At 41.6% G+C, this 13,871-nt stretch overlaps 2 protein-coding genes across 10 annotated transcripts in view; one reads left to right on the top strand and one right to left on the bottom strand.

Annotated features, from left to right (window-relative positions):
• Nucleotides 1–9,172, top strand: part of LOC146388477 (serine/threonine-protein kinase LMTK1-like) — a 29,877-nt gene extending 20,705 nt beyond the window's left edge. For all 3 annotated transcript variants that reach the window (XM_084925814.1, XM_084925813.1, XM_084925815.1), the window contains 11 exons: nt 341–420; nt 773–891; nt 985–1,072; nt 1,209–1,342; nt 2,056–2,140; nt 2,227–2,348; nt 2,537–2,686; nt 3,383–6,674; nt 6,763–6,943; nt 7,033–7,236; nt 7,601–9,172. In XM_084925814.1, coding sequence (XP_084781940.1) covers nt 341–420; nt 773–891; nt 985–1,072; nt 1,209–1,342; nt 2,056–2,140; nt 2,227–2,348; nt 2,537–2,686; nt 3,383–6,674; nt 6,763–6,943; nt 7,033–7,236; nt 7,601–7,629 — 4,484 coding nt within the window. In that variant the 3' untranslated portion in view covers nt 7,630–9,172. The remainder of the gene's footprint in view (nt 1–340; nt 421–772; nt 892–984; nt 1,073–1,208; nt 1,343–2,055; nt 2,141–2,226; nt 2,349–2,536; nt 2,687–3,382; nt 6,675–6,762; nt 6,944–7,032; nt 7,237–7,600) is intronic.
• A 79-nt stretch (nt 9,173–9,251) lies between these two features.
• The window catches only part of LOC146388476 (BAR/IMD domain-containing adapter protein 2-like), a 54,685-nt gene continuing 50,065 nt past the window's right edge, over nt 9,252–13,871 (bottom strand). Inside the window, exons 14-15 of one of the 7 annotated variants that reach the window (XR_014800045.1) lie at nt 11,222–13,164; nt 9,252–10,731 (exon numbers count right to left, since the gene is read on the bottom strand). Coding sequence is in view for 6 of the 7 variants with exons in the window: in XM_084925816.1 (XP_084781942.1) it covers nt 13,080–13,164 (85 nt within the window). In the remaining variant the exon portion in view is untranslated. Of the gene's footprint in view, nt 13,465–13,871 lie in introns of all 7 variants that reach the window. The other 6 variants (XM_084925822.1, XM_084925820.1, XM_084925816.1 and 3 more) reach the window with 6 other exon arrangements.

Here is a 13,871-nt window from a genome sequence, read left to right as displayed (position 1 = left end):
ATGGAAAGTAAAACATTTATTTGGCTTCAGGCAAGCTTCTCTTCAGTAAATGTGACATTTTATTTAGGAAATGTATTCTTTTGCTCAGAGAGGTTTCTGCATTTTTGCCTTATCTGTGTTTTCAGTTTTCTTTTTCTCTGCTGTGGAGCTCAGCTTCTTTTCGTTTCTGCAGACAGCATTCTTAACTTTCGATTTTTCTCTTGTTTACCTCGTTCAGTGCGTTGAAAATTGTTCTTGTAAGATTTCTTTTCTCTTAGTCACTTCTTTGATGCTAAAGCCATCATTTTCTTCATGTCTGAGAGTAATCTTACTGTATGTATTTCTTATTGCTCTTTTCCAGTCCAACTGCTGAAATCATCAGACCTTGGACGCCACAGTCTGCTCTATCTGAAGGAGATTGGAAATGGCTGGTTTGGCAAGGTAAAACTTTTATTTAGTTCTGAAAGAATACACTCAGTCAGTTTTTAGATAGAGAGATTTTAAACACCTTTGCACTCAATATTACTATTTCAATATTCTAGTTTAAACAGCAGCTTCCTTACTATAATAAGTGGTTTTTAAAATGTGTTCTACTCTTATATTGAATGCTCCAGTGAGGCTAATTCGATCGGGGAGTTTATTCTACAGGGGAAGAGTTGAAATACACAGCCACATTAGATTCCCTACAATTTACCTTTCTTCCTGGATTGTTTTGCACACCATTTCCATTCCTACTTTATGTTTACTTTGGTTTCTAAATCTACAGTTTATCGATGCTGGCTAAATCTTGCAGGTTCTGCTGGGCGAGGTCAATGCAGGCCTCAGCACCACCCAGGTGGTGGTGAAGGAGCTGAAGGCCAGTGCCAGTGTCCAGGACCAGATGCAATTTCTTGAAGAGGTCCAGCCATACCGGTCAGTTTTATCAAACTTCAGAAACTCCACACGTTTTTATTTTATTACCGGTATGGTCTTTGCACAATCATACCTTCTAAAATTGTCTCACAGGACCCTCCAGCACCCTGCCCTCTTGCAGTGCTTGGCACAATGTACAGAGGTTACTCCTTTTCTGTTGGTCATGGAGTTTTGCCCTATGGTAAGACACATTTTAATGACCAACTTTGTTTGTTCAGTCCTTCATATATATTTTTTAAATTTCTTTGTTTAGTTTTGTTTGCAGAATTAAAGAAAAGTCAGTGTGTCTCATGTTCTCATATTTTTTCCCCTCTTAGGGTGATCTGAAGAGTTACCTCCACAGCTGTCAAGTAGCTGATTCTGAGACACCTGACCCGTTGATCCTCCAGAGAATGGCATGTGACATTGCTTCAGGGCTTCTGCACCTTCACAAAAACAACTTCATCCACAGGTATGTGTGTCAGTCCCGCTCCCTTTACCTTCTGCAATTTGAGCTTTAAAAGGAAGAATCTACTTGAATGGTTTGTGCGCCACCTGTTGGTCTCTCCTGGCAACAACATCCTGGTGCTGCCTGAGTAGTTGTCACAAACTCCAGCATCAGTGATTTTGTTGCTGGGGGCGAGCCCCTCTCGTTCTCACTCCACCATCCATGCAGTGGTGGTGGCCCTAGCAACCAATTAGTGACTGCCAGGCTGAAAGCTCCCATTGTGGAGGAGGTGAGATTCCACTTACTGACTTAATTGTGAGTGTGTTTACGCACTTAGGTGATATGTATGTTACTCTAATTATATAATTCTGTCATTTATCACTGAATTTTAACTGACAACATTACTGTATGTTGCAGTAAAAAAAAGAAGTGCCAACATTCTAGTGCAGGTTAAAAGAAAAATCACCCCAGACTCTTCTCAAGATACTTCAGCTGCAATTTTTTAAAATAGATCAGATCGCAAGAGAAACATTTTTTTAAACATGAAAATACCAAAAAGTTAAATTATTAAGGAACAGGCTTAGACTGTAACACACACATGGACAGAGAGTTAATTAGGGGAAAACAATAACAGCTACATTGTTGCACATAGTGCGTCTTTCTGAATAAAAGTGGCATTGTTTTATCTCTCTATTTAACAGTTTTTGGGGGGGTTGGTTGTTTTTTATTTTCAACAGTGACCTGGCCTTGCGAAACTGCCTCCTAACATCAGAAATGTCAGTTAAGATTGGAGACTATGGACTTTCTCACAGTCGGTACAAGGTCAGTCTTTTGAAATATCTGTAATTTTTAAAGACTGCTAGTAATGCTCCTAGTACTCAATATCTCTTTTTTTTTTAATTCTGTAGGATGACTATTATATAACACAAGACCAGATTTGGGTACCCCTGCGCTGGATTGCACCTGAACTCATAGACGAGGTCCATGGAAACCTGTTGGTTGTTGACCAAACCAAAAGCAGCAACATATGGTGAGTTATGTAAAGGGAGAGAAATGGAAGCTTTTATTGCAGATTATCGAAGCTACAGTTCGAGTTCACACATACTTAAGGCAAGCCATCTGAAGGGTTACCGAATGAGTGGAACAGTTTGTTTGGAAAGTTTTTCTATCCGGAATATGTGAATTGACCAACCTAAAATATTTCTTTGTGTGTTTCAGGTCATTTGGGGTGACTTTGTGGGAGTTGTTTGAGCTGGGAAACCAGCCGTATAGACACTATTCTGACAGACAGGTCTTGACATATGCTGTGAAGGAACAGCAGCTTAAACTACCCAAACCCCAGCTTCAGTTCCCCTTGGCTGACCGCTGGTAAGATATCCACACATAACTACACTCAGGAGAACCTACTGTACATACAGTGAATACTGACACTAGAAAAGACTAGTAGCTTATACATTAGTGATGCCACACAAAATAGATTCTAGATGCTGGTAAGCCTTCAGTTCAAACTGACCAATGAGTTTCTAACAACCTTATTTTTCCTGTTTTATAACTTTTTTATTTATTTTGATACAAGTCCGTTGTAGCAACATTTGTCTTTGCTACCAAGGGCAGATGATCAATACTCTCCCTATTCTTTATGATCCCCTTGGCATCGACCAGATCCGAATCACGTCATTCATCTTTACCTGGGAAGCCTGCCAGATATTGTTTTTTATTTATTTTTTATTTCAAAATTGCTCCCTAAGGAATTAAACTATTTGGTACAAACACTGAGAAGCCACACAGATGCACAAAGAAAAGCATAAACATCTTCTAACTGTGTCAGCATCTCCACTGCACCTCCTTCATATACTATGCTGTATATGCTATTGACTAGTGCAGTAAATAAGTGCTAGGTGTTGCTATAAAGTGCTGACTTTGAAGTTCTCCTTATATTACCTTTTTTTAAAATGTTGCTTCTGAACTTTTCTTCTTTTTTTAACAAAAATATCTTAGGATACCAATAAGTGTTTTCCAGCCTGAAGGTGTGTGTGGTCTTTTCGGTCCCTCTTCTCCGTTCAGGTACGAGGTAATGCAGTTCTGCTGGCTGCAGCCAGAGCTGAGACCCAGCAGTGAGGAAGTACACCTTCTGGTCACATACTTGTGTGCCAAAGGCTCCAGTGAAGCTGAGGAAGACTTTGAGCAACGCTGGAATGCCTTGAGACCCAATTTGCTTGGCAGCACCTCTCACACAGCTACATCCACAGCTCTAGTTCTAACCCCTACACCAGCCTCAGCAGAAGCACCTAATACAGACCAAACTCAAGCAGTGGAGCTGGCCTCCTCTGCTTCATCCTCCTTCCCCCTCTTGGAGCACTTCTCTGACAGCTTCCACTCTGACACAGGTGATGACCTACTGACTGTCACAGAGACCAGCCACGGTCTCAACTTTGAATACAAATGGGAGCAGGCCCGAGCTGAGCAACCCTACTGCTCCTCCTCCACCAGTGGTCCACTGGGGCAAGGGAACCCACATTACCAGGATATCTACTATTCAAGCAAGGGAAGCACCACAGGGGGCTGCAAGACTGATAGCCTTACCTCAAGCATGTCCCCATCCTATTATGAACCCCAACACCCGAGTGTGGTTCCAGTATTGAGTGCCCACAGCCCCTCAGTCAGCAGTGAGTACTACATTCGCATAGAGGAACCAGTAGAGTGTAACATTAACCTGGATGACAGCATTGTGGACTACAGCCCAGGATTAGAAGTCAGTGACAGTAGATTGCTATCTGAGAGTGAAACTTGTTCAACCACAGCACAACCCAGCGCATACTGGTCTACTGCTGATAACATCAAATCCACTGCCTATGACTCTGATTCAAGTCCCACTAGCCAACTAACCAGGGAACCACTGCTCAGACACATATACAGCACCAGCCCCCCACAACTAGGCCACTCCCAAAATTGCCTTTCGTCCAATCTCAATGACTCTGCAGAACGGCCAGCAGAGTCTAAGGAGCAGTTAGAGAACCCACGCAGTTTATCACAAGCAGTCAGTAGCCCCAGCTTAGGGTTCTGTGATCCCTACCTTGAAGCAAACACAAATCATAGCACAGTTAATGAAAGCTGCCATAATATGGTAGGTCATCTTAGAAAGAGACTATCTATTGTTAACCACATCGGAATTGATGCAGGAACCGCTGACGGCGTGCTTTTGGGTCAACAGAGAAGTGGAGAAATCGAGGATGACCTTTTCTCCGAGGGAGAGGCCACAAACTGGATCTCAAACCATTCTGCAAACAATAACAGCCTGAGCTTTGACACAAGGCAGACAGGCAGTGGATGTGACAGCTGTCTGGATCTGCAGTATACCGGTCAGTCAAACACAACTGAATTATGGTCTTTAACCAAAGCCACCACCAGAACCTTCCACAGCTCCAGGTCTTGTGGTGCCTCAGAAGGAGGAGGAAGAGGATCTGACTGTAATAGTTGTAGCAAACCAACTGATTTAGGCTCATACATTCACTTATGCCACCAAGAAAAAGAGGAAGATGCCTTTCAAGTGGAAAGGAACACAACTAAAGATAATGTGCAAAGTACCAATTCTCTCACAGATGCAAGAATAAATACCAGAGATAGAGAGGGTGGAAAATATGGAACGCAATCATTTCTTTATGGAGAGAGAACGTATTCTGAAATGATACCTGAGGCAAGCCACATAAAATCACCATCCTCTTTTAGGAAGCCTCAGGCTAGTCAAGCAGGACAACTGTCAGATAAGCAGAGAAGTAAGATCTGGGAGGGCATTTCGACAGGAGTATCTTTTGATCTGAGCGACAAGAAGCTAAACTATGCAGAGACACCTGAGAGAAGCAGAACATTAGATAGTGGAGTTGGCGTAAGAGACTCCAGCATATGCCTGGTTGAACTTGGTGACTACAGTGAGGAAGAAGATGACATTACAGATATTACTTCAGGGATCTTTGCAGACTTCAACCTCGACTATGCTGAGATAGAGGAGGAAGAGCTCAGCCCGCAGAAGAAGCCAGAGACAGCTGGTGACTCTTTAGACACCAACAACCTGTTTTCATCAATGGCAAGCCCCTTAAGCCCTGATCCCTTCAATATCCCAGTCCTGCCCAAATCACTGGATAGCGGCTATGACACAGAGAACAACGAATCTCCAGAGTTTATTTTTAAAGAGCTTGGAGATCCCCTGGGTGGTGAGAGGAGCCCTAGGCTGGGCGGAGAATCCGAGCTTGTTTTGCAGGTGGGTTTAGGACAAGGGGTCTGCACTTCCACAAGCAACTCAGAGGTACAGTTAAAAAGTCTAACTGAGAAGAACCCCTACAGGGACTCAGCCTATTTTTCTGACTATGATGAGAGGAGTCCCCAAGAGGACGGCAGTAAGTTCTTTGCAGGTCCACGTAACTGTCACCCCCCTGCTGAGAAACCAAGCCTTTTAGGAAATAATCATGCTGTAGAAAAGAAGTTTGCCAATGGGGAAACTTTAACAAATCTGAGACACATCAAAAGTTGTGCTTTGGTGAATCTCTCAGAGGCTGACAATAGTTCAGCCCATTCTCTTCCCACCCCTGGGTTGTCTATGCTGTCACCATTTCCTCCACAGATGGGTGGCTGCCTGACCAAAGAGACCGCCCCTGCAGATGATGATCTTGGGTTGGAGACAGAGCACTCAGAAGACGAACCTTCCACAGAGCTTAACCCCGCCACTGGATCTGAGCCAAATTCCACTGTCCAGGATGCCCGGGAAGAGGGGAGCAGGAGAGAAGACTGCTCCAATTCCCAGTCATTGCATACTGGCTCCACCATAACCAACAATGACAATGACGAGTCCCCCAAAGAAAATGAAAATGGTGATGGCTCCACAGAGGAGGAGGAGCTACCCGAATTCAGTCATGTCAACGAGGAGACAGACGACAGAGGGGATGGTGCGAGAATAAATGAGGAAGAATTCGAGGACATAGATGCAGAAGAATGTGACTCACAAGACAGTTTGTGTGGAGAATCCAATGGTCCTCTTGACCTGTCCACTTCCTCATCATTGCTGGAGCTTTGTGGAGAGGATGTAAGAGCTCCACTGGAGGAGGCAGAGGATGAAGATGACTCGGATGATAGCGATTCTGATGAAGAGCTGAGGACCTACAACATTCAAGATGAAGACAGTGAGGAGAGTGAGGAGGATTTCACCACAGTGCCGGTGGTGGTGAGTGACTGCAGCAGGGCTAGACACCTCCGCAGCCTCCTGAAGATGCCCGGCCTGCTCACCGAATCCTTCTGTGAGGAGTTGGAGAGGAAGAAAAAAGCGGTGTCTTTTTTTGATGATGTCACAGTGTTCCTTTTTGACCAGGTACAATATTTTAATAGGTCAACGTTGTACAAACTGGGGAGATTATTATATTAAATTAAATCACTTAATTGGTTTTTATGCCTTCCAGGAGAGCCCCACAGGAGAGCTGGCCGACTATTCCTTCTCAACAGAAGTAGAGGCCAGTGGAGAAGAAACATCAGAGACAAAAAACTTTGACCAGCAGCCCCAACCTGACCCTGAACTTGAAGCTCAGTCACGTGAATCACCCTGTGTTTCTAAACAAACAGATGGAAACAAATCAGAAGAGGGTGAGGATGCAATATGTTGCAAAGAATAAGCCTCACTTTTTTTCTCACTGCATTTAACAAAGCGATTATGACTTTCTGTGTGCATTCAGGTGGGAACTGCGAATCGGAAGATGACCTGTCCTTTGAGCCCTGTCCATCCTCACCTGTCACCACACTCGAGCCCCCGTTAACACCCACTTCTCTCTCCAACAGTCCCGAGGCACCTAAACCAGCCGCTGTAGCACTTAATCGTTTTATGGTGTCACGATTCTCTATCACACATGTTTGCGACTCCCAGATGAGCTCAGCAAAAGGTAAAAATGCCTTTTAGTCCAACTTGTGGTAGTAAAAGTTTCTCTAAAATTGTCACACTCCACTAAACGTCACCTCAGTTTAAAATACTGATCCTACTTTGCAATGTGGCTATTGAAAGATGGCTTCCATTGTAATGTTGTAAGCAAAGATCCACATGCAGCTAATATAAACAGCTGAAAGACAAAGTGGATTTAAAGATTCCTAAAATCTAATATTTAAGTGCTAATATTGGCAGGGATGTGGCTTATTACACAGACAAAGTAGATCTAGGGCATTCCTGGTTAATTTGTTTTTGTTGTGAAGTTGGTAAATAAATAAATGTAATATTTTTACCTTCTATTTCCAATCTCTTGTGTCTCACAGGGAACAGTGACGATAATCCAAAAGACTGAGAGTGCCATGCCACCACGATGAGAGAAGGTCGATTCCAGGTTCTTCTCAACACAGAAAAAGCATTATTATATCTAGATGTTTTACAGAGTTTTATTTTTTAATCGACCTTTGGGGCATCTGACCCTGGTGACCCTTTATGAGACAGTGCCTCATATTGTAGTGAAGTACCCCGAATGATTTGCACACTATTATTATTATTTTATTTATTTTTTATGAAGAAAGAGCAATAGCTGCACGGATGGCAACCTAAAGTGGATACAAAGCGAAGTGTTATTGTCTGCAGAAATAGAAATGTTAGTTTTGACACGCAGTATTTATTTGCTAAATGCGGCATCAGTTCCTTTTCGTGACCTTACAGTTCTTTTGATTTGTGAATTATAAAAATAATCCCCCCAAAAAAGGAAAAAAAAAAAAAGTGAAATGACAGACATAGCTGCTCCTCTCATTGGCTGCCTTTGTCCATCTGCTTACCATCTGGCATTTTCTGGCAACTTAAGACTGTTACGGCTCTCATTGTTGGTGCCAGAAAACAGTGCTTGATGATTGTTACATAAGAAACTACAATGGATTTTCAAACAAAATATTTGACTTCAATGAAAAGTTATAGCTGGTGATGATGGTGGAGCTGGAGGTGCTTCATCCTAATTTCTCATGTTATCCAAATCACCATTGTGGGACTTTGTGGATTTAATGTTAATGGCAACATAATACAGAAAACCAGGATGTTACCACTACCATATTCTCCACCACTCACTCTAGTTAATGACAACCCACGGCTCTCCACACCTTTCTGAAACACTTTGTGTTCCCCACATTGCTCTCCGTGTCCACATTCTGCAACGAATCAGCTGAACAATGAGATTCCCCCCATTAGTGTCCACGTGCCGTTTCTAGATTTAGGGTTGTTTTTTTTTTTTTTTTTAAATAAATTTGATCATCAGTAGAATGACTTCAAAAGGGACTTAGATGCGTTACCACTGTTGAGTGGTGTCAGTATCAACATGCCAGTTATAAATGTTGAATGTCAGTTATCATTTTCGAGCATCTTTTCTGCATCTAGGTCTTGGTCTCATCCATTACGCATCTGTTATGTTAGTGCTGAATGAACCAGGTATGAGGTGATAAGGGGAAGAAAAAAAGACATTCAAAATAGGACAATTGTATGAATCCTATATCAACATGTAGCAGGTAGCTTGACTTGAATTACTACTGCTGTATCGGCAGCTCACTCCCCCCTCTCTATCCTCCTGTAGCTCCAAGTGCCAATTCAGTTTCCTCTTTCCTTGCCTTTGAAGTTCTGCAAGAAGAGAAAACATTGCTAGTATTTTTGTATAGAGAATTTGAAGAAGATGCAATCCAGGATGATAGTCTCTCAAATTTGCCAAAGAGATATTTCAAAGCCCATTGGCTAAAGTGGCAGACGCCTTTGGAGAAGGTGAGGTGGGTTGTTTTATGCACCGGTAGTAACATCATTGCTGTTTCCATTCATCCCTCACTCACGGCTGTTGTACTATCCAAAACAAATAAATCCAAATACTTTTCCCCCTTTTGTGTCTGTGATATATTTATCTGTATTAATGTCAACAAGTGTAAAACAAACAAAACACAACACATAAAAGTATGAAGTCTGTGCCCATATGGATTTATTTTGGACAAGTTAATTTACATGCATGGTCTGCACGGTACAGATATAATACAAACAGAGAGACATGGATGAGGTGAGGGCTATATAAAAGTTAAAAAAAATGCATTTGAAACTTGATTCTTAAATGAGCTATGTAGTAAAAGCATGACCGTAATTCTCAGTGGAAACGACTCATCCACAAAAGGTTTTTGTGACGTAACAGTTTATTTCCTGGAGACTAAGAGGCATTTCAGCTCATTCACACAACACATTCTTACTTTTCAACCACACTTTCAGCACTAACCCCATACATCATATTGTAAAAAAGAAAAACATGCCTCTAATCTTGTGTCCCAGGTGAGTGTACTGTAAAATACTGAGAACAAATGATCAAAGCTATGATAATACTGTACCTTATCTGATAAGCTACCACCCCCTCAAAGCTGAATATATATATGTATTTATATATATATATATATATTAAAAAAAACAAACCTCCTGTATGCACTGCATTTCATTTCCTGGCAATCTGGCAGCTTAGATATTACTGAAATTTGAACATAAGGAAAGAGTAGCAGTTTATTCCCGTGTTATACCTGTGGAATTGCGCCTGCACTGTACGAAAGCTTGCTCAAGCCAAAGAAAGTGAAATAATCCCATCAACGTTTTCAGTAATATAAAAATACAAATAGAACTGCGATGCATATTCCCTCAAACCACTTTACAGAACAAAATGGATATCGCCATATGCATATAAAGAAAAAACAAACAAAAAAAAGAACACCTAGAAGGCACAGTTCCCACATTGGAAATCTGGGTATACTGTATCACAACTAGTCAATATATAATTCTATATTATTACCTAACAAAAGCAAAATTATAGTTTACTCATCGCCTGTCAGGGTTCAACCATCAGTCTGAGTATTCAAATTACTCAGTTCACATTACAGCAATGTGTGGTAAACTGTTTACAACCATCTTTTTCTCGTTTTCTCAGCTCACGTAAGCAACTATTGCAGTGTGCCCCTCCACTGATACTTAATTCAAATAATCTTCCAGTGAAAGTTACAGTGTAAAGTGTTGCAGAAACCAAAAAATAGCATAACAGAAGTACAGATAAATATTAATGTATTGGCATCACTAGTAAAACTTATTAGCAATACCTTATTCACAATTGGTATGATCTAAATAATTAAATCTAACTGTCACACTGTTCTGACTAAAACATTCAATGTTTCGTGAAAGCATTTGCAAAAAACATTGATGGGAAATTCTTTAAGTGAATTTCCACAGCCACTGGGCCCTCTTGCGATAACGTTATACAACTGAAACCTGCCAGTGTTGGCCATTATCTCTTGCTTTTTAAAAAGGAAAGGCCCGCGAGGGTAAAAAGGGGGCAGCAGGCTGCTAGTAGAAGATGGGTGTAGCTCGGTCATCAGAGAAGGAAGGCCGGAGGTAGACCTCCAGGGAACGGTCACTGTGGGGAGAGGAGGGGTGAGACAAGACTTATAGTTAGCTTGAGCAAAGTACAAGATCTAGATGGTTAAATATGTAACCACACCCAAAGACTTCTACCTTCCTAAAGTTTCCAACAGTAAGTTGAGCAAAAAGTTGCAGTTTTGTGAGATTTAGCAAGCATATGATGAACAAATTCTAATTAAATAGCGTGTTATAGGCATGCATGAAGGGTTAGTGTCTTCTCTGTATGATGTTGGGTTACACACAGAAAGAAAAAAAAATACATAAATTAAAATATAAAAGTACTTCTTTTACAACCCAAGGCCTGCTGGATTGACAGAACCAAGTGATGCCAACTCCAAAGAGGCCAAAGGACAGAAAAGACCAGCTATTCCCTGCGTCTTAACTGCAGCCAGACAGCCAATGACAACAATGAGAACCAGACAGTAATAGAGAGCAGAAGATAAGAGACTGCTTGGCTGAAAGGCGATGGAGACTGGTGGACTTACGGAGGTCCTGTTCCCTCAGAACCGGGACAATTCTGGACCCAAACTGGAAGGTAAAAAGAACTTTTGGATTTGAATGGCTCATCTCTCAGATCATGCATGGGTCACATTTTGTAAGGACACTGGTTAGTCTGGTGCAATGCATACATACTGAAACTGATAACAGTACACGACTGAAATGGGGGATGCAAAACAGAGGTACGCACTTCATGCTCAACATGCCATACTGTATACAGCACTCTACAATCCTTTCAAATTGCAAAGCTCACTGGGAACAAATCTGACAGTAAATAAAAATAAATAAAATCAACCGCACGTCTGCAAAAAGTGTGTGCACTGCTGTTTATATGACCCAAATACAACTCAAGCACAAGTAAGTCAAAATCATATTTAAAAAACAACCAAAGAGAAGGAAAGCAGGCAGGTAGAGTTCAGGTCAAAGTGCACACAACACCACCTCACACACCAACAGGCTATCAAGAGCAGCACAGATGTTACAGGTGCTTGGGGGAGTGAGTAAGGATGAAACCGCATGCACAGAACAGAGTTGTGGCTTGAAATGAGTCACAGGTAGGTGTTGGTTTTGAGGGGGAAAAGTGAAAAATAAAAAGAATCAGTTCTGAGCCGAACAAGGAAATTATCATCGACAGAACAGATTTCTCGTCAGACCACACTGTTTATTAATATATAGATGTATGTTTTATTTAGAATACCTTTGTAAAAATTCACCATACATTCAAGGTCAAATCTCAATATTACATTTTCTGGTTTCCCTCCACAGCATGCATAAGATAAACACTTCAACTAATCAGCAGGTTTCATTGTTTCTGGAAATATGTTAATTTTTAATTTAATAATAATATTTATTATTATTATTATCATTTATTTGATTTTATTTTTTACAAGGACAATATATTTTTTTTTTTTAAAAAGAAAAGACCAAAAAAATAAATAAAAAAAACAACAAAAAAACTACATAGCCACTCAGGGAATACAATCATAAACACTGAAAGCTGCAGAAGCTGTGGTTATTATTTAACCTAAAACTAATTCACAGCTGTTATTGGGGATACTCAACAAAAGATCATGGACCCTTCCAAGCTAACTGTACCTTCAGGATTAGAAGGAAAAAAAGTGTGTGTGTGTGTGTGTGGGGGGGGGGGGGGGGGGGGGGGGAGGAAAGAACAAAAAAAGAAGACAAAACTGAAGGTTACAGGAGTGAGGCATTTTATTTAAGTAATAACTGTGGCAGTAGGTTCAGGAAAGGATGGCAAAAAGAGGGTTTGTGTTGACAAAAGTGGGAATTTTAATTTAATTTGCTTTTTTTTTTTTTACTATACCATGTGATGACCAAAAATACAGTGCAATTTAGTGGACGGACAGAAACAATTTATATTTAGCTATATATAATGTATATTATTGAAGCTCAATTAAAAAAATGCTTCATCGCACATAAAATCTGTATTAAATAGAAAAAAAAAAAGCAAAGTAAGGCATATATGACACACCCTCTGGACGGAAAATAAAGTCTAGCACTGACACGAGGAAGCACAGCAGGACGTAGGGGAAGTCTCAGAATGGAAACAGAGTAATCTGCCGTGCAGCCTTACTTTGAACAAAGCTTTTTGAGCGTGTATGTGTTTGGTGGGAAATCAATAATATTGGGCCCACTTGTGCTTAAAAAGGCCATTCAGTCAGTGGCTTTAGTACATCGACATTGAAGTCTTTTGGCACTTGTACAGTACATGAATGTCCTTTAGTTTGACAAAATGACACAACCATGTACATGCATGAAAGATAAGCAGTAGCAAAGGCAGTCTCTTGCGAGATCAGTCCGTGATGGTGGACTGTGATAGCGAATTCAGAGTCCATATCGCTGCATGCCGAGCAGGTAGGCCCCGCTCTGGCTCTCTCGCTCAACGCAATCCTCCACCCACCAACCGCTACTGTCCACACCGACACCACCACCAGCAGCACCCCAGGACGGACGGAAGGAGGAAAGGAGGGACCCGGGGAGGAAGAGAGGACAGAAAGGAGGGATGAAACTGGCCTCTTCCATTCGGAGAAGGGGTGTGTGTGGAGGCAGAGGAGAAGAGGTGGAGATAATTGGACAGGAGGGAGGCTAAGAAGGGGGAAAGATGGGGGGGAGGGGGGGGGAAGAGGCCCCTGTGCTATCCGGAGCTGTCTGTTTCTGTCTGTATGTCTGTTCTCACACAGTCGAAATCAATTTGCCATCAGGACTGTCACTGTGGAACAAAGAGAGAAGGAAGCTTGCCAGGTCGGACACACTCAGAGAGAAATGGAGAAAGACAAGACAGGCACAAGGCGGCAGAGTAGAGTTTAGGAGAAGGGCAGGTGGGGTCAGGAAATCTATTTTGCCCCACCCACAGCTACAACTCCAAACACACCTGCCATAATCAAGAAGATTGGACTTCCAATTCCCTCATCAACACTTTTACGCAGATATGTTTGCTGATATTGTTGTGCATATTTTGATTGTGTTTGACTCGACCAGTCTTTGAAAAACAGACAAACCCAATATGTTGCTGTTGATGAGAAAATCATCAAGTCATCTCCTTAGCTGGAGGGATGCAGTATTAGTCTGTTGGGGTGAATACACCCTTCAGGACAGAGTTGTCTCAAAATACTGATA

The sequence above is a fragment of the Perissodus microlepis genome, chromosome 4, assembly GCF_051167445.1.
Source record: "Perissodus microlepis isolate ML-2025 ecotype Zambia chromosome 4, ASM5116744v1, whole genome shotgun sequence".
Classification (NCBI taxonomy): domain Eukaryota; kingdom Metazoa; phylum Chordata; class Actinopteri; order Cichliformes; family Cichlidae; genus Perissodus; species Perissodus microlepis.
This window is presented reverse-complemented; position numbering and strand designations above follow the sequence as displayed.